Raw genomic sequence first — 20,966 nt, 5'->3', positions numbered from 1 at the left:
GGGGCACGTGACCCTGAGGGGAGAGAGGCGGGGGTGGGTGGGAGTGGGGGGCCACCAAGTCTGCCTGTAAGAAAAAGCCCGATTACCGAAGACAGCCGCCTCATTTTGCTGGACCGCTGGTTGCGGGGCTTAACCAGGAGCTTGTGCTTAGCTGCAGAATTGTCCAGGCAGGAGGAAAATTCTGGAGGGTAATCGAAATCAGCCACGGGTGCCACGCTGCTGTCGGAGGTGCGGGGGGAGACACTGGCATCGCTCGCGTGCCTGGAGGAGAGCTGGTCTGGAGACTGTGGCCGGGATGAGGATACTAAAGAGACCTTCAAGGGAGAAGAAGCAAACACACCAAGCATTAACTTCGTGGTATGAAATGGTCCCACCAGCACATCAACTCCCTTCTTGTATGGTGCTCAGTCTTCTCATACCATCTCTGGGCTTTACATGGAAGGACAGATTTAAAATCTGGCTCTCAACAGGGAGGGTTCCAGGACACCCCCTTAGAAAAGTGTTCCTTAGAAAAGCTGGCAGCTTTAAAAGTTGGGCCAACCCCTAACAACTTACTCATTTCCAAGGCTGTGCAGAGAACCTATGTCCTAGGCACCCTTGATGAGATAACCCTGCCTTCACCTTCCTAAGCAGGTATCTGTGATTCAGACAAAAGCCTCTTTCTCTGGTGAAACAGACCGACCCGATTTCTCTAAGAGCAGCCTTGGTCCTGAGAGGGTGGCCCAAATGTGTGATTTTACAGGCTGGGGCAAAAGATGTGCCAAGCCCACCACCCAGCACCGCATCGCGGCAGCTGCATTTCATTCATTCTAGAAGGTTCCTGTATCTTCATGTGTCCTCTTGGAGACATAGGGCTTTAAGTTTCCATCTGTAGTTACAATTATTTTACTAGTTTATACCTCAGCAGGGAGGCACTAAGTCAGGCAAGGGCAAAAGTGTTGTCAGAGAGGAAGGGGATTTGGGGAGTCACGTGGAAGGATGAGTGCAACACGCTGTTACCTGCCCACTGAACTTGGCAAACTCCATGACTGAGTGAGGTCTAAGTGGGTTCTGCCACAAAGACATTTGTCAGCATGAAATAGTGTGTTTGGGGGGGGGGGGAACCCACCGTGCACCCCTGAGCAAACACAGCCCAGATGAGCGAGGAGCAGGGAGAGCATCCGGGAGGTGCTGGGCTTCAGTTACAAATCTACCACCTACTTCTGTTCTACTGTGGTGCTCAGTATTAGGGTCAAGTTTACATTTTCCCCCCAATGTTTTTTATTTGCCAAATTTTATATGTTATACACACAACATTTACTATTGTGACCACTTCTAACCACACAGTTCAGTGGCATTAAGTATACTCATTTTGCTGTGCAACCATCTCCAGAGCTTTTACTCTTGTAAAACTGAAACTGCACCCACTCAACAACAATTCACCATCCCCCATTGTCAACTCCTGGCCACCACCACTCTACTTTCTGTCTCTATGAACTTGACTACTCTAGCTACCTCACACTGAGTGGAATCATACCGTATTTGCTTTTTTTGTCTGGCTTATTTCACTTTGCATAATGTCCTTAATGTCCACCCATGTAATAGGATGTGTCAGGCTTTCCTACCTTTACAAAGCTGAATGATATTCCAGTGTATGGAAATACCACATTTTGTGTATCCATTCATCCATCAATGGACACCTGGGCTGCTTCCACATTATAGCTGTTGCGAATAATGCTTCTGTGAACATGTGTGTAGAAATACCTCTTCAAGAACTAGCTTTCAATTCTTTCAGGTATCTACCCAGAAGTGGAACTACTGGATCACAGAGTAGCTTTATTTTTCATTTTTTGAAGAACCTCCATGCTGTTTTCTACAGTGGCTGTACCAGTTTGCATTCCCACCAGTGTACAGGGGCTTGAATTTCTCCACATCCTTTCCAACACTTGTTATTTTCTGTTTCTTTGATAGTAGCCATCCTAATGGGTGCTGTGTGTTCTTTGGAACACACATTTTAACTTAAGACCATAATTTTATGCACCTCACAATGATTTAGTAAGCCCCCATGAAAATGGTCTCCTCAGGGGAGGCAGCAAACAAGATGTGGGCAGCAAGTGGACTCACAGGGGTTGGGTACATCCTGCTCAGCTCTTCCACAGCCCTGGAGCCCTGGACAGAGTAGGCTCCAGTAGCCCCTGCTAAACTAGGGGGGCACCAGATGTGTGTCACTATTAGAGAGATAAGCTGAGGCAGGGATTGTCCTGCAAGGGAACTTCCTCAGAGAAACGTATTTTCCCTGTTAACAGAAAGTTGTATTTTCTCCTGCAAGTATTAAGTTTATTCCTGCCAACTAGGAGAAGACAATTACTAAAATGAAGGGGAAAGCATTATAAACGGACCTAATCTATTTTAGTTCTGTTTCAGCGACTTGTGTTCTTACGGGAATAAAGCAAGAAAAATTATTTAAAAAAATAAACCACAGGGCTCCCAGCTTCCTCTGTGCCTGTGGCTTTGGCTTCCACTGCTGTAGCTGATGACTCAGGAAGTCACCTAAGATTGGGCAGATGACACCTCTCCCAGGCAGTCCTCCCTCAGGGTCACTGGTAGAATGGGTACATTCCAAAGAACATAGAGAAGCCTTCTTCATTTTCACCCTTGTCTAGAGGAACAATGTATATACCCTTGGTAAAATTTTGGCTCTTGTTTTTGTGTTTTTCTCACTGTTGTTTTTTTCTGACTCAAGAGACCAGGCAAGATGAGCTGCTTTGCAAATGCAGTGACTCTCGGGTGAGAATGATGACATCTTCTGTGAGGACATGAGATGTGGTCAACGCCCCCGCCACACACACATCCCATTAACCCAAAGGAAAAACCTTCCCTGCCTCCCGTCCACTAGCTTTGCACCGTTTGAGCAGACGGTCCTGGGTTCAAACCCACTCTGGCCCCTGCATGGGTGACAGTGGGTGGGGGAGGCAGATCCTGGCAAGATTAACTTCCTAGAAACTCTGACCACAATGACCTCTGTCCCCACAAAATCCCTGCACTGGTTGTCACGGTTGGTCTTCCTACAAGGGCACTGAACTCCCACTTCTCAGTCTTTGCTGTCATTCGGAGAGTTCTTACAGCCTGAAAAGACCAACACCTTCATGACTGAGGAGAACGGTGAGTCCAGCGTTTGATCAGAGAAGCAACTATGCGACTTGGGGTAAGGTCTGTGGGTACAGTACAGGCTGGGAAAGCTGACCTGGATTTTAGTCTGTGGGCTGGAAGCATTCACAAGCATTGCATTGCTTGCCCCAGTTGCCCAGTTTGACCTGAAATCTGTGCTTCTGGATGATTCTGGAAGTGAATGATTTAAAAAGTCTAACAGGAGGCCCTTCGTTGGAGGAATGTAACTCACATGGGAAAATGGCCTGGAGTTCAGAGGCTTTTTTGGGGGTGAACCTGAGTGACAGCTGCTTTACAGTGTTTGTCCTCAAAGAGAGGGGTTCACAATTACCTCACCTGTTAAATTAGTTAGTAACACCTTCCTTACAAGACTGTTGTTACACATGGAAAACAGAAATTTCAGTCCTGGCACATGGTACTTGTCCAACAAATAGTAGCTATCAAAAAAAAAAAAAAAAAAGAGAGATAGAGAAGGGGGGTGCTCAGTCACTGAGGAGTGGGCTGAGGGAGGTGCACGCAGGAACAGGCCACAGACGTGAAGTAGAGCCAGTGGGACCTTTCTGGGCAGGAGAGGCCTGCTGGCTTTGCACTCCAGCTGGCCTTTCCTGGTGAGGGAAGGGGAGGCACTGACCTACCTGATCTCACAAAATCCTCTCCAAAACCCTCTGAGGACACAGATTCCTACAGGTGACAGAACCTGCCCATTGCCTGGTAGCACAGCAGTGTGTGTGTTTCCACCAGAGCCATGCTGTCTCTCCATGTTACCTTCCCTCATCCCCCAGGATAAAGACAACTTGCCAGCTTGCCACCCTCTACCCAGTGTTTCTTACTTAATGGTAGGACACTTAGCAGATGGCTAGTTTGATGTAATTTTACCATAAAAATCACCAAGTTTCACCAGTTGCTACCTAATGTGGCAATGAGATTTTAAAAATAATTCCATGCATTTCCTGAAAAACTCATCCATCAGGAAATATCATCTTGGTCTTATCATGAAATACTTGTTCCTGGAAACCTTGTATCAAAATAATCTTTAAGTTTTTCTGTCAGGCATGTGGGCTTGTGTAAGGAGTCGTCAACAGGAAAAAAATTAAACAGCTCACAATCCCATCCTGGTGGGATTTAAGGTACCATTATATCAAATACCATGTGTTATATAAAAACACTTTAAAGGCTGCATTGTTTCCCCATCTCAGTCAGTCCATTGTGCCCAAAAAACTTTTAGGGCATAAAATATGATCACCGTGTCTTCAAAATCTTGATAATAAAGATTATATATATATTTTAAGTCTTAAAGCTTCCAATTTTAGGTTCCTATGAAGCTAGTGGCTTGTTCATACTACCCAATAAATAAAATCTCAGAGCACTGTTTTGTCAGTAACATAACCACCATAGGAGGGACGCTGAGAAGGATGAGGCCATAGCCCTGTCCAGTGTGAGTGGCTCCCAGGCAGCTAAAGATAGAATTTGTGCATCATGGTGCTTTGCAGGTTTGGAGTTGGGCTCATGCCCTAATGAATGGAATTAGAAACTACCTGTTCTTCTGTACTTTTCCAGTTCAATGCAGAGAACCATGGTGCTGTGAGAGCCAGAGAACTGTGGGATGGAGTGAGGGCAAATCAGTCAACTATGGCTCGTGAGGGTCATCTCCCCAACACATGGCCCTGAAACATACAAAGTCACATCTGGTCCTGAGGATGGGGACCCTGAAGCTGCACATCTCAGAGTACAAACATGGGTCTTTCACGTGTCACCATAGGCAGCAATAGCCTGTCAAACCTTCCCTTCCAGTATTTTAAGGTATTAAGGGGTACAGGGTTGGCTCAAAGTCCAGGAAATAGGCCAAATCATCTTCCTTGTCTTCTCTTGCTTCTCTTCGACATGGGAGAACAGGTGTGGGTAGCTCACTGTCCTCAGACTCTGCTCATGGAGAAAGCAGGGACAGGTTCACCCTAGAGCAGCATTCCAGAGAGAAGAATTCTCTAGCCAGCCCTGAGTAAACCCCCAGCCCTGGGGCTTACTTACATTCAGCTATACCACAGTCCTTCCTCTGCCTTTCATCAGTGATGCTCTGGGAACCCACAACTACACATAAATTAGGTAAATATTCTTTCCCTTGTTTTTGGAGGGGGGCTTCTGGATGTCCAAATTGAAGTGACCACTGAGTGTATTTCAGATCAGCACAGAATCTGCAAGATGATGGTTCACAATGAAACCCTGAGATTTACTGGGAACAGCTTTTGACCAGGGCACAAGTGTAGCTCCAAGAATGCACAGGGCAGGTGGGTGGCTATAAAACATGGACTCTGGCCTTAATTTGTTTTTCAAGTGTCAGCATTACACATAGAACTCCAATTCTACCCAGCCCTCAGCAAGTCTTGTCTAAAGGGAAAAATGATCATTTATGTACAAGCACATTGTATGGGCTTAAAATGGTGGCACCATTAGCAGGGTAGCTTATACAGGAGAAGGAGCTCAAGTTTTCTACCTGTTTTCTAATGGGGAAGGGTGTTATCCATGATCAACTCCTCTGCCCTACTGAGGTCATAAACACCCCTCCTGCTTGTCAAACTTTCCCTGCTTCCCTGTTTACCTGCATCATACCTCACATTCTAACCCTAGATCAACAAGGTCTCATGGTCCTAAACTCAGATCTGAGAGTCTAGATGAAGTCATGTATGTTCACCACTCCCTCCTCCCTCCAGCCAAATGTCATGACAACAGAAAACAGATACAATGGTATTTCCCTTGTTTTGAGATGGGATGCCCAGTCCGGTCATCTGCTCAGACAGGAAAAACCAGGTAAAGGAAAGGGTTGATTGTACCTGACCTGTAACCATGATGAAAAATGTTACCAACACTATATCTCCTGACAAAACAGGAATTTCTGCTCAAAGAATGAAAACAAATACAGTCCAAGGACTGACGGTGAGCTCCCACTGTTTAGGTCTGGAACACCTCCTAGCTGCATGGACCACGGCCACACCCACCCATGGGAATCTTAACAGGGGCCACCAGAGTTCCCGACTGTCCTCTGCAGTGGGTGCAGACAAAGCTGTGAGGTGGTTCAGGCTGTCACTTGCCTTTATGGTTGTGCCGGGACCAATGTCATGCAGGGACATCTCTGGGGGGCTCCTGGGCAGACCATCATCCTCAGAACTCATGCCGGTGTCATCTCCTCGCTTGGCAGGAAGACCCCCTGGAGGAGGGGGTGGCCCCATTTTCACATTACACTGTATTTTTAACTAGATTGGAATAAAGAACATTTGCTCTTATTTCCATCAGCAACTTTTTATCAACAAATCTTCTTGCTCCAATTCATTCCTTCAGGAGGTACTTTCAACACCTCTGCCTGGTGTAGCCTGGTGTAGCAGATGGAAGCACAAGAGTGTCTGCGACTAGCTCTCTTGCTCTCATCTTGAAAATGAGTGCTTATAACTAGGCATGAATCAAGATCCAATTGTAATTAACTTGGTGTGTCTGGAATGCAAATATACTTTAAGATATGTTAAATAAACCAAGCAGAAATAATTTTAAAACTTATTGATACATCTTTGACATACACACCAAGTGTCACTGCCAAGGAAAACTTTACCTGTAGGGCTTTAATCCGGTCACACACATTTTCTTGGGAAAACACCCGCACAGGTCGAGTAGGATCCTGTCCAGACTCAGGAATGAAAATACTGTCATGTGACAGGGCCCGGCTGCCCAGCGCACCCCTTGACTCCCTAGGATAAAAGAGGCACTGTGAAACTCTGTTCTCCTCCATCTCTCCCTCGGGGTGCTCAGGATGAACAAGGGGGTTGGGGCTAATGGCACATCATACAATAAGCCTTCGGTTACATTTCTTTTTTAACAGCTTCTGACTCCAGTTTATCCCAACCCTGTCAAATACCACAGTCAACTATTAAGAGCTTTGCAGAGATAGGGATTTTCCTAACAGATCTGAAGACTGTGTGAATTCTTTTCATTAATGGGAAAACCAGGGTCTGACGAGGTGTGAGGTCCATGACAGCAAGCCTGTAGAAAGGAAGGGTTGGCAGGGCTCCTCGGCTGGCTGGGGGGTTGCACAGAAGACTGGCATGGATGTCCAGGGAAGATGAAATCATTCCTTGTGGGCCAACATGCAGCCCCTCAGTGGGCTAGAGGCTGTTTTGCACAGCAGGCTGAGGGCCTGTCTGACGGAGGCATCCTTGCAAGGTGGTCCAAAACACACATCCACAGGCTGGGTTTGAAATGAGAATTGCAAATCTGCTAAGCCATGCCCTCTTTTCATTACCTGATATGATCTGTGCAATCCAGCCTGTGTGCCTACATCCTGGAATACAGATGGTGGGCATTTCTGTCATCATCATCTCAGCCTCTGCCACAGCTCTGAGCTCAAGACTCCAATTCAGAACTGAACCCAAAGGACTCATTTCACAAAATGTCCTAAGAGGATGTGAGAGTTGGTTGTCAGATTTTCCTACTGGCAGTGACTGCCTGAACAATAGATGGAAGGAGATGATTGAGATCCGATGATGAAGGAAGGAAGGCCCGCCCCTACAGGCACTGGCCATCTTGTGCTCCACACTCCCCCACCTCCAGGCTGCCCCAGGCATCCTGTCCTCTGTGAGGCATTGAGCACTCTTAGGGGTGGTCCTGCTCCACTGCAGATCACATTGTGTTGGTTAACGATGCTTTCCAACTTCTTTCTAGCCCACAGTTGTGAGTCTGCAAGTGGGAAACCTATGGCTCCCAGAAGGGTGTGTCCTTACACTTCTCGGAAGGCATCAGGCCAAGTGAAAGAACTAGATGGGCCCTTCCTGCCAATGGCAGCTCTTGTCACAAAGATCACAGGCACACCTGGGTTTCCTTCCTACAGTAGGGAAGCCCATGGCCACGCCCACTGGAAGTCATAACCACTGCCTGAACACCTCCACTCTGGGGGTGTAAGTAGGAGTTGAGATGGCATGAAAAGGCCTCTGCCTTTTCAACGATACACGGGCAAAAAACACAAAATGTCATATGTTCAAGGCCATTTGCTACATTTATAGAAGCAAAAGACTATCATCAACCCAATGACCTTCAGTAGGTTATCTGTATAAACCATGGAAACTTTGCAGCTGACCAAGTAGGTAAGGGGGAGCTCTGTACACAGGCAGCACCAGACTGCACTAAGTGAAAAATAAAGCAGAGTGCAGAACAACATGTCAGTTCTATGTGGGGAAGGGGTGTATGACTATAGGTGAACATATGTGAATAGATGTGTTGTTTGTGCATATTTTAAGAAATAAAAATAGAGAGATAAGTAATAAGTGAATAAAAATAGTTACCTTTAGGGGGAAGGACAAAACAAGATTGGGAGACAGGGTTCCCAGGTACTTACTTGTACATTTACAATTTTGTCTTTGAAACTATGTAAACATTTTATGTAGTTAAAAGACAAAATCAAACAAAAAGGGAAATAAGATAATCTCTAAAACTAGAAAACAAACGGAAACAAAGAAGCCTAATTTTATATCACATTGTTGGCATAACTGTACAGAGAAAAGAATGAGTTTAAGTGATTTTAATTCAACATCCAAGTGGCTTTTGACTCTACGTTCATAATAGGATAAATTCCAAGAACAACAACAACAAAAAAAAAAACAAAAACAAAAAACAAAAATAAGAAATTGCACTCAGTTTTATTGGTAGCAATATTGATTTTTAAAAACATTTTTAAAGTTTATTTATTTATTTGTTTTTGAGACAGAGAGAGAGAGCAGAGAGATTGGGAGACAGAGAATACTAAGCAAGCTCTGCACTGCAGAGCCTGACACAGGGGCCCTAACCCACAAACTGTGGGATCATGATCTGAGCCAAAATCTAGAGTCAGTCATCCAACTGACTGAGCCACCCAGGCATCCCAGTAATATTGATTTTTTTTTTAATATATGAAATTTATTGTCAAATTGGTTTCCATACAATACCCAGTGCTCATCCCAAAAGGTGCCCTCCTCAATACCCATCACCCACCCTCCCCTCCCCCCCCCCCCATCAAACCTCAGTTTGTTCTCAGTTTTTAACAGTCTCTTATGCTTTGGCTCTCTCCCACTCTAACCTCTTTTTTTTTTTTTTTCCCCTCCCCCATGGGTTTCTGTTAAGTTTCTCAGGATCCACATAAGAGTGAAACCATAGGGTTCTGTCTTTCTCTGTATGGCTTATTTCACTTAGCATCACACTCTCCAGTTCCATCCACGTTGCTACAAAAGGCCATATTTCATTCTTTCTCATTGCCATGTAGTATTCCATTGTGTATATAAACCACAATTTCTTTATCCATTCATCAGTTAATGGACATTTAGGCTCTTTCCATAATTTGGCTATTGTTGAGAGTGCTGCTATAAACATTGGGGTACAAGTGCCCCTATGCATCAGTACTCCTGTATCCCTTGGGTAAATTCCTAGCAGTGCTATTTTTAAAAAGAGTAGAGGACAATCCTTATAGAGTGTAACCTATACTCTAACCTATAACCTAAAGCGGGGTAATGAAATTATTATTAGTATACTGTACAATAAAGAAAATGAACAATTTTGTTAATATCACTAGGAACCAAGATTCCTAGTATAGAAAATAGTGAATTCAAATAATCAAAGTAAAAATTTTGTCTTATTAAACTTGAACTGGAAATACCAGTGAGTTAGTGATTTATTTTTCTCTTAAAACGTATTTCCTAATATACCTACTGAAGAAGTCTAGAAGCAATGACAGCCAACTAGCAATCATCACCCCTAGCAGCCAGAATGGTCTCTAAAGACCATTTCACACCAAAAAGAACCAGGACCATGTGAAGAGATGTCTGATACTAGGTCTAGGATAGGAAATGCACAAAATAAACCTGGGATTTCTCATTGTACAGGAAAGCAGGGGAGATTCAAAGACAAATGGGGTCATGTCAAAAAAACCCAGGAACTAATTTGAAGTGACTTCCAAAGTGCAAGATGAGACACTATGAGCATAAAAATGAATAAAGACTGTCATGGTTTAAAGCAAGTCAAATATATAAAAATCCATGCACTCACAATGAAGTAAAAAAAAAAAAAACAGAAAAGAAAAAAAACAAAACTCATTGGTCAGTGTTGGAAGTTAGGGTACCAGCTCGGGTACCAGGTCATTACTCTGAAGGTAGATTGGTAAAAGGAGAATGAGGTATTATTCTGCCTTTCTTGGAAAAACTGCATGTCAGAGAAACCAAGGAATTTATGAAGGAAAGGTCTCCTTCATGAAAAAAATTCCAGCTAATACATGCAGAATGCATGAAAGGATTAGAAAAAACACCATTGTGCAATAAAAGAATGGATCTAGGCAATGAACATAAGCAGGTGTTAAAATCACTATATGAAGGTTTGTAGAGCTATCACACTGAGAGAGACCCCCTGAACCCACTGCTCAGTCTTAGTGTCATGAGAAGTGGGGCAACCGGAGAGTATGTGCCTCATGAGGTGATGTGACAGTAAGTATCCAGTACCACCTTGAACCTAAATCTAAATAAATATCTAGATCCATCTAACATTTTGCAAGAGATTCAGAGACTATAAAAATGAGTTCAATCATACCAAGAGAAAGCAAATCCAGAATGTGGGATATTGGCCAGAGAAAATTACCCTGCTTCTCCATCAGATCAATGACATGAAACAAAGCAGGGTGGCGGCGGAGGAAGAGGGAAAATCGTTACAGATTAAGAGGCTTAGAAAGCTTAACAACACAGACACAATAAATGGGTGTCAGCGTTTTGAAACCACAGGGTCCCATGTGGTTTGCCAGCATTAATGTATGTTGGCAAATGGAACTCTTTTGCCCATAGTGATGGATGAGAAATTGCTGTAGAGTCTAGAAGGCACACACACAGACTCTCAAAGGGGCTAAAGACTGCCCCTAAGATTTTGTCCCTTACATAGTCAATTAATTTATAACAAAGCATCCAAGAATATACAATGAAAAAAGGATAGTCTTTTCAATAAATGGTGCTGGGAAAACTGGATAGCCACAAGCAAAAGAATGAAATTGAACATGCAATTTCAGTTTCAGTATTTTTTCATTCTACCCCATAAAAAAATAAAAATGGATTAAAGACTTGCACATAAGACACGAAATCATAAAACTCCTAGAAGAGTTACCACATAGATAGTAAGTGACCTTGACATTGGTGTTGGCAATAACTTCTTGAATTTGACACCAAAAGCAAAGGCAACAAAAGCAAAAATAAACAAGTGAGACTACATCAAATTTAAAAGTTTCTGCACAGCAAAGGAAACTATCAACAAAATGAAAAGACAACCTACAGAATGGGAGAAAATATTTACAAACAATATATCTGATAAGAGATTAATATCCAAAATATAAAAAGGGCTCATACAACTCAATAGCAAGAAAAACCAACAACAAACCAATTCAAGAGGATTTAATTGTTTAACCAAGAGGAGTCAAACAGACATTTTTCCAAGGAAGACATATAAATGGCCAACAGACGCATGAAAAGATGCTCAACATCACTAATCATTGAGGAAATGCAAATATCAGGCCCGTTAGAATGGCCATCACCATAAGAGATAAATGTTGGCAAGAATGTGGAGAAAAGGGAACCCATCTGCACTGTTGGCGGGAATAGAAGTTGGTGCAGTCACCATGGAGAACAGCATGGAGGCCCCTCAAAAAATTAAAAATAGAGCTACCACAGGATCCAGCAAGTCCACTGCTGGGTATTACCCAAAGGAAATGAAAATAGGATCTTGAAGAGATATCTGCATTCCTATGTTCACTGCAGCATTATTCACAATATCGAAAATATGGAAACAACCCACGTGTCCATCAACAGATGAATGGAGAAAGATGTAGTTTGCATGTGTGTGTCTACATATATGTACCTGGGATATTAGTCAGTCATGAGGAAGAAGGACATCTTGTGGTTTGTGACAACATGATGAACACTGAGGGCATTAAGCAAGACAGAAAAAGACAAATACTGTATGATCTCACTTATGTAAAATCTAAAAAAGTCAGACTCATAAGAACACATAGTGGATGGTGGTTACCAGGGGCTGTAGGCTGGGGGAAATGGTACACACTTCCAGTTATAAGACAAAGAAGTTAGGGAGATCTACAGCACAGTTTGTATAGTACAGTTATAGATAATACTATTGTATTATATACTTGAAATTATTAAGAGAGCAGATCTTAGATGCTCCCACCTCAATAAATAGGTAGTAATTAAGTGATGTGATGCAGGTATTAGCTCTATGGTGGTAGTCATTTTTTAATATGCTTGTGTATTAAATCAACACAGTATCCGCCTTAAACTTCCACAATGTTATACATCTATTATTTTTCAATGAAGTTGGGGGAAAAACAGATCTTGTCTCATCCTCTGTGTTCTCTAAAAACAGTGTACTTCCCGGGATTCATCAGACCCCACCCCTAAGCCTCCTATCCTAGCATCACTCCAGTGAACTTTGACCAGTAATTGAGGACCTGGCCCCTGGTGGGAACATAAAGATAGAAGGGAAACTGTCCCCATTTTCCATGGGCTCCAGTGACAAAGAGGAGACACACAAGTGGACAGGTCATTTCTCACACAAACACACACACACACGTATGCACACATGCACACACCATGCTCGCCTCTCTGCTGTGTTCCTGTTCCCTGGATGGAGCAGCCACTGTGTGTTCTGGTAAAGAGACAGGGTGTGGGTGGGGAAAGTATAATTTCCCTGGGGCTGGCCAAGTGAAGACATTTAATAATTAGCAATATGATCATGACAACATCTCGCAGCCCAAGGATATAGAGCACCCTGCCTAATAAAATGTGTGTACAGCCCTTCCTTGGTACTCTTCATAGAGTGCTATGTGGGTCCACCCTGCTCCTTGCTAGCACCAGGAAAAACAGAAACGAAAACAAAAACCCTGAAAGAAAAACCTTGAATCTTTCCTCTTCAGTCATTTGGTGCCACCAAGTGGTCAGTGTAATTTCTACTCCTCTAAAAACAGGCAAGGAACTCTTAAGAGTGTATTATGCTAAACAAAATAAGTCAGTAGGAGAAAGACAAATATCATATGATTTCACTCGTATGTGGAATTTAAGAAACACAACAGATGAACATAGGGGAAGGGAAGGAAAAATAAGATAAAAACAGAGAGGGAGGCAAACCATAAAAGACTCTTAAATACAGAGAATAAACTGAGGGTTGCTGGAGGGGAGATAGGTGGGGGGTGCTAAATGGGGATGGATCTAAAGGAGGACACTTGTTGGCATGAGCACTGGGTGTTGTTATATGTAAGTGATGAATCACTAAATTCTGCTCCTGAAACCATTATTATACCATATGTTAACTAACTTGGATTTAAATAAAAAATTTTTTTAAAGTTTGCATAGCAACTAATTTTTCCCCCTTTTATTCACAGAAATAACTGCTGGAAGCATGTGTATTATAACTATATTTTGATGAAGTACACGTTCTAAAAATAAGTATTTCTTCACTAGATTTCCCCAAATTTTCATACTTATTGGTTCTGTTATATCTAACAATACTTTTGGATGATTTTTCTAAGACTGAACAGCAAGAAACCTTCCCTCCGCCCCTCTCCTTCTAATGGAGAATTTTTAGGTCAAATAAAATAATGGTGTATATCCTAATCTTGCCACTTTAGCTGCAGGACAATGGGCAAGTTCTCCAAAATGTCTCTAAAGCTTGGTTTGCTCATTTATAAAGTGGCAGATCTGACCTCCTATCCCATAGTGGTTGCAGACTTCTAATAAATACAGCACCTGGGACATAGCAGGTACCTGTTCATGTTTTCCCCTTTCTCCATTCCTATGTAAGAAAAGACAGAAAATACAACCTCCTTGGAAGAGCTTCCAGTGGAATTCCCTTGGAAGGAAATATACTCACAAATCCAGTCAATTTTCAAGACCATGAGACAGAGTATTTGGGTCCTCCTATGCTTCCCCCAACACCTGCTTATTGGGCCACATGTGTCTGAAGGATGGACAAGGCAACTTACTCGAGCTCATCCTCTGAGTCATAGCCCACTGGCCCTGACTCAATGGCAATGACCTCACTCTTCGCCTGACTTTGTTTCCAGGTGCTATTTCCTGTGGAAGATGGTGATTCCTTTCTCTTCTTCTTCCCGAAGAACTTCTTAAATGTTTTGAACTTGGACTTTTTCTTCCCTGTGCAGAAAGAACACATGTGAGTACTTATGAAGCATGTGCAAGGTGTGTACCAGAGAAGGGCAGACAGCAATATTTCTGTCTGTGCATCAATTATGCACTACTGGAAAGTTCTTTTACCACACAGAAGTACAGGAACTTCACAGAGTGCCATTTTTGCACACCTGAAAACATTCCTGATTTGTTTATTTTGGACATTTCATAAGAGAGCCAAGAAAGCTCTGGAGCATGATCACAGAATCAAACCACAAGCAATCATTCTCTCATTTGAAACCAGGTTTCTTTCTTTCTTTTTTTTTTTAAACAGATCTTTCACCTTCTTGGTTAAATTTATTCCTAAAGAGTATTTTTTTTTAAATAATTTTTATTGTAGAGAGAGACATCAAGAGTGCAAGGGAGGAAGAGGAGCCGAGGAAGGGAGAGAATCTTAAGCAAGCTCCATGCTCAAGCATGGAGCCTGATGTGAGGCTCAATCCCACAACCCTAGGATCATGACCTGAGCTGAAATCAAGAGCTGGATGTTCAACCAACTAAGCCCAAGTGCCCCTAGTTTATTGTTTTTGATGCAACCACTCATTTCTTATCACCACACAGTTGTTTTGCCCATTCTTGAATTCATATAACACATACTGTATTGCATGAGTGGAATCATACATACAGTGGAATCATCTTGAATTCATATAACACATACTGTATTGCATGAGTGGAATATACTCTTTGGTCTGGCTTCTTTCATTCCATGAACTGCTTCTGAATTTTGCATTGATGATACATGTGTTAGTATGCATTCTTACTTTGTTGAATAATATTCCACTGTACAAACAAAAGTAAGTTTTAATATCTAAATATACATAGCCAAAAGCAAAAAGTCCTGGTGAGGCAAAGGCCATGTGATAACTCACATTATTGTTTTCCAAATAGTCTTCAACTGCTTCATTTAGCATGAACATGCACACCAGGGACAGAGGAGGGCCAGCCTCCTGGTGCTCACTGGAGTGCCCGATGCCAGGAGGAGCTAACAACTCTGGGTGAAAAAAACATGTCAAATTGTGGTGGAAACACTGAGTCCCACTCTGCCACGTTTCCTGGATTGTTAGAATTTACAACACTTTGAAACATTTCGTTATCTCTTCTCTGATGCCTCCTTTAGTCTCACCCACAAACTCTATCATCTCCAGGATCCTGTGACATCACATTCGCAGCTCAGGGACCTTTATTCCTCTCCTTCTGAATATTTATGAGAACTAACAACAGAAGGATGCAACATCAGAGATCACCAGGGTACTGTCTAACATATTCTGAACATTTGCTGAAACAATTTATTAGTTTTATAAGTAAATAATTTTGTGAGCTGAACTCCTTTTTAACTTCCCCCCTGAATGTCCCCTTAGGAAGTTTACATAATCTTGCCTTAATGTGCAGAATGACTTAGGATTACTCTAGCTGGGGTCCCTATATTACCTTAGGGGGAGCAGATCCCTGCCCAAAGGGAAATCAATCCTACATGTAGCCAAACTTTCTTAATTTCTAGTGGAAGTTTCTTTACCTTAATAATCACATAATGCTTATGTTGTTAACTGATGGTTCTCAATGACAGTTTATGATTTGGACAGACTCTTTAAGAGTTTTCTGCATTTGCTAGGATACCATCTGACCTTTGCCTAGTTGATAAATAGGTTTGCATCCATGAAGGTCTGAATACACAGTGCAGCTTTATTACCCTATGCAGTCAAACATGGTATTTCCGGGTTAAAAATGAGTGGCTACAAAGATCCAGAAGGGAACACTCTTGTCTGAATTGCAGTGGTTGGTTAGTCAGCCATCCAACTGGGGCCTGTTCGTGTTAGGTTTGTTCACTGCTAGGCTGTTAAATTCAGTTTCTCTAGTGGGTTATAGGAACTATTTGGATTTTCTACTTCTCGAATCTGTTTTATGAAGCTACGTTTTTCTAGGAATTTGACTATTTTTTCTAAATTTTCAACTTCACTATATTGGCATATAGTTATTAATAATATCCTTATATTGTTTTAGCATCCACACAACCTGATATAAAACCCCCTTCCTCAGCTCTGGTATTAATTATTTGTGCCTCATTTTTCCTTGATGAGTTCACCAGAGGTCAACTTTATTTGCCTTTTAAAAAAAAAGCTGGCTTTGTTAATTCTCTCTACTTCATGTTTATTTTTTGTTGTGTCAATTTCTGTTCTTACTCTTTCCTTCCTCCTACCGTCTTCAGGTACTGTGCTTTCTTTTTAACTTCTTGAGATGAATACTTAGCTAATTAATTTTTAGGCTTTTTGTTTTTATATTTAAGGCATTTATTTATTTTATTAAGGCATTTTATATTTAAGGCACATTTAAGGCAATATATCTCCCCCTAAACCTTGTTTAGCTGCATCCACATGTTTTGATAGATTTTCATTGTTGTTTGGTTGAAATATTTTCTAATTTCCATTATAATACCTTCTTAGACCTAGAGGTTATTTAGGAAAGTAGATCTTAATTTCCAAACCCTTGGAGATTTTCTTACTATCTTTCTGTTATTGACTTCCAGCTTAAGTGCACTGTGGTCAGAGAATTGCTCTATATTATTTGAAACCATTCAAATTTGTTGAGATTTGCTTCATGGCCTTTACCATAAATTGGTAAATGTTCCCAGTGTGCTTGAAAATCATGTATTTCTGCCAATGTTGTATACATGTCAATTAGGACAAGCCCTTTACTTTTTGTGTTGTCTAAATATGTTTCATCTTTATTAATTTTTTAAAATACATTTGTTCTATCAATTACTGATGGAAATGTATTAAAAATAACCCTCTCTTGGGGGTGCCTAGGTGGCTCAGTTGGTTAGGCATCTGACCCTTGATTTTGGCTCATGTCACAATTTCATAGTTGTGAGACTGAGCCCCACATCAGGCTCCACTCTGGGCTTGGAGCTTGCTTAAGATTCTCTCTCAACCTCTTCCCTCTGCCCCTCCTCCACTCATACTCTCTTTCAAAAAAAAAACAAGACCTACTCTGCAGATTTTAGTTTTATTTAACTGTCAATTTCTTCTCCATAACTTTTAACATTACAATGAGTAGAGAAAGTTGCAATTATTATCTCGCTGGGAAACTGAACCTTTTGTGAAATGGCCCTCTTCATCTTTAGTGATGCTTTTTGCCTTAAATTTTGTTTTGACTGCTATTAACGCATCTATCCAGCTTCCTTTTTCCTAGTGTTTACAAGATACATGTTTTTCTATCCTTTTACTCTCAACTCTTCTGAATCTTTATATATAGGACTTAGAGTTGTAGAAATCCAATCTGATGATCTTTAAGTCTAACTGGAACAATTAATATAATTAGCCTACTTATACTTACTGTAATGACTGATACGTTAATAAAAACAAGACTACATCTTATGTGTTTTTTTCTTACTCTCCTTTATTGCCATCCTTTGGATTAGCTGACTTTTAAAAGTTATTCTGTTCTTCCCACTATGAGTTTGTAAGCTGTCTTTAATCTCTGTTTTTTCAGTAATTGCCCTAGAAATCGTACTATGTATTCTATTATGGGACAAAACAAGGAACTTAGAATACTTTAATCCTATTTATATGTCCTATTTTGTTTTCATTTTTTAAAAAACTCTTCCATGTTCATTCAGATATATCTGTTTGTTTCTCAGTTTCCTTGCTCACCATTCCTTCTTGTATTCCAGACTTTCCATCTAGGACAATTTTCCTTTACAATCTGATTTGGAGAGGGTCTACTGATGACAAATTCAGTTTTTGTTTGTCTGAAAAAGACTTATATTTCATTCATTCCTAAAATATATTTTTCCTGGGTATAATTTTCTAGGTTGGCAGTTAGTTTTTCAAACTTATTCTTTCAATAATATTGAAAATATTATTTCACTGTTTTGTGGCTTCTGTTGTGTGGTTGAGAAGTCAGTCATCAGCTTTTTGCTTCTTTGAAGGTAATCTTTTTTTCTCACACTGATTTTCATTTTGTCTTTGATTTTCTATAATTTCACTCTGTACGGATTTTCCTTTTATGTATCCTTCTTGGGGTTTATTCAGTTTCTTGAATCTGTGGATTGGGTCATCTTTTTCTAAATCAAATCTAGAATATTCTCTGCTACTCTCTCCTCTCTTGAGACTGCTCAGATGTACATTACATCCTTTCACTTATCTCTATGCCTCTTCTCTTCTGTACCTCCCATCATTTTACCATTCTATTCTATATTCTGTATGCTTTTTAAAAATTTTTTAAGTAATCTCTACACCCTACAGGGGCTCAAACTCATAACCCTGAGATCAAGAGTTCCACATTCCACCCACTGAGCCATCCAGGCACCCCTTTTCTGTCTACTTTCTTATGATTAATCTATCCTGAGCTGATATAATCTGCTGTTAAACTCATCCAATAAATTTCTAATTGTAACAGTTATTCTTATTTCTCTTTTTAAATAGTTTTTTAAGTTTTATTTATTTTGAGAGACAGAGAGAGCAGAGGAGGGGCAGAGAGAGAGGGAAAGAGAGACTCTCAGGCAGGCTCCATGCTGTCAGCGCAGAGCCCAATGCAGTGCTCGAACTCATGAACTATGAGATCATGACCTGAGTTGAAACCAAGAGTTAGATGCTTAACTGACTAAGCCACCCAGGCGCCCCTAGTTTTTCTTATTTCTAAAAAAATCCATTTGATGGTTTTCAAATCTGGCATATAATTTTTTAAGTTATTTTAAATATTACAAGTTAAATTTACTCTTTTTGGTACACATAGAGCTGCATAATGATCTCAAGATACAGAATTATACCATCACCCTTCAGGCTGCCCTTTTGTATCCAAACCCTTCCCTGGTCTTTAACCCCTGGAAACCACTGATATCTTCTCTGTTCCTATAGTTTTGCCTTTTCCAGAATGTCATATAGATTGATTCATACAGTACCTGTCCTTTTGATTCTGGCTTCTTTCACTCAGCACAACAATCCATGTGGTTACGTCAAGCAGTAATTTGTTCCTTATTACTACCGAGCCCTATTCCATTGTAGGGATGTACCACTTTATTTAAACATTGAGCAGTTGAAGGACATTTGGATTCATTGCAGTTTTTGGCAATTATGAATAAAGTTGGTACAGGTTTCTGTGTAAACGTAAGTTTTCATTTCTCTTAGGCAAATACCTAAGAGCAGGATCGCTGGGTCACAGACTAAGTGTATTTAATTTGATAAGAAACTGTTGAAATATTTCCAAAAGTGGCTATACCATTTTGCATTCCCAACAGCAGTATGAGAGTTCCAGCTGCCCTGCATCCTCCAGCACTTGCTACTGTTGGATGTGTTGTTGTTTTGCTTTGCCATTCTAATAGATGTACAACAGTATCTCATTGTAGTTTTAACTTGCATTACCTAATGGCTACAGATGTTGAGCACTTTTTCATGAGCTTATTTGGCATCTGTGTATCTTCTGGTAAAGCATCCTTTAAAACCTTTGCCTATTTTTTATTTGGGTTGTTTGTTTTCCTAGTGTTTGATTTTGAGAGTCCTAAATACAAGTCGCTTGTCAAGGGTGATTTATAAATACTTCCTCCCAGCCTTGGACTTGTCTTTTCATTTTTTTTCTTTCTTTCTTTTTTTAATTTGAGAGAGAGTGTGTATATGAGCAGGGGAGAAGGGCAGAGGCAGAAGGAGATAGAGAATCTTAAGCAGGCTCCACGCTCAACATGGAGCCCAATGCAGGGCTCAATCCCACAACCCTGGGATCAGGACCTGAGTGGAAACCAAAAGTCAGACACTCAACAGAATGAGCCACTCAGGTGCCTCTGTCTTTTCGTTTTCTTTTTTTCTTCCTTCCTTCCTTCCTTCCTTCCTTCCTTCCTTCCTTCCTTCTTTCCTTCCTTCCTTCCTTCCCTCCTCTGTTTCTTTCTTTCTTTCTTTCTTTTCTTTCTTTGTAATTTTTTAAAATGTTTATTGATTTTTGAGAGAGAGAGACAGGCAGAGCACAAGTGGGGAAGGGGCAGAGAGAGGGGGAGACACAGGACCCAAAGCAAGTCTTTTCATTTTCTTAACAGGGTCTTTCATAGATAAAAAGTTTTAAATTGTACTGAAGTCCAATTTAGGCATTGAAGTGTCTTAAGAACTCTTATATAATTCCAGGTCACAAATATTTTCTGTTTTCTTTGAAAGGTTTAATAGTGCTGCATTTATGCCCTTGATATATTTTAAATTAATTTTTGTATCATCTGTGAAGTAGAGGTCAAAGTTTTTTGTTTTGTTTTTTTTTTACACTGGATGTTTAATTTGCTCTAGCACCATGTTGAAAAGATAACCATGCTGAAAAAATGTTCAACCATGTTGAAAAGATAGTCCTCTTTCCCTTGAATCACTTTTGCATTTTTGTCAAAGATCAACTTACCACATTTGTATGGGTTGATTTTTGGACACTATTGTAGCTCTACACATCCATCCTTTTCATCAATATTACCACACTTGGCTTCGTTATTGTAGCTTATAAGTCTTGAAATCAGGTAATGTGAGTCCTCCAATTTTGTTCTTTTCAAAAACTGTTTTCACTATTCTGGTTATTTTGCATTTTCATGTAAATTTTGAAATCAGTTTGTCAATGTTGGAAAAATATCCTGCT

At 41.0% G+C, this 20,966-nt stretch overlaps 1 protein-coding gene across 3 annotated transcripts in view; it reads right to left on the bottom strand.

Annotated features, from left to right (window-relative positions):
- The window catches only part of CRACDL (CRACD like), a 144,914-nt gene that overhangs the window by 33,328 nt on the left and 90,620 nt on the right, over positions 1–20,966 (bottom strand). For all 3 annotated transcript variants that reach the window (XM_042981209.1, XM_042981210.1, XM_042981211.1), the window contains exons 3-6: positions 14,174–14,342; positions 6,743–6,878; positions 6,231–6,392; positions 87–314 (exon numbers count right to left, since the gene is read on the bottom strand). In XM_042981209.1, coding sequence (XP_042837143.1) covers positions 87–314; positions 6,231–6,392; positions 6,743–6,878; positions 14,174–14,342 — 695 coding nt within the window. The remainder of the gene's footprint in view (positions 1–86; positions 315–6,230; positions 6,393–6,742; positions 6,879–14,173; positions 14,343–20,966) is intronic.

This window comes from Panthera tigris, chromosome A3 (genome assembly GCF_018350195.1).
Source record: "Panthera tigris isolate Pti1 chromosome A3, P.tigris_Pti1_mat1.1, whole genome shotgun sequence".
In the NCBI taxonomy this organism is placed as follows: domain Eukaryota; kingdom Metazoa; phylum Chordata; class Mammalia; order Carnivora; family Felidae; genus Panthera; species Panthera tigris.
This window is presented reverse-complemented; position numbering and strand designations above follow the sequence as displayed.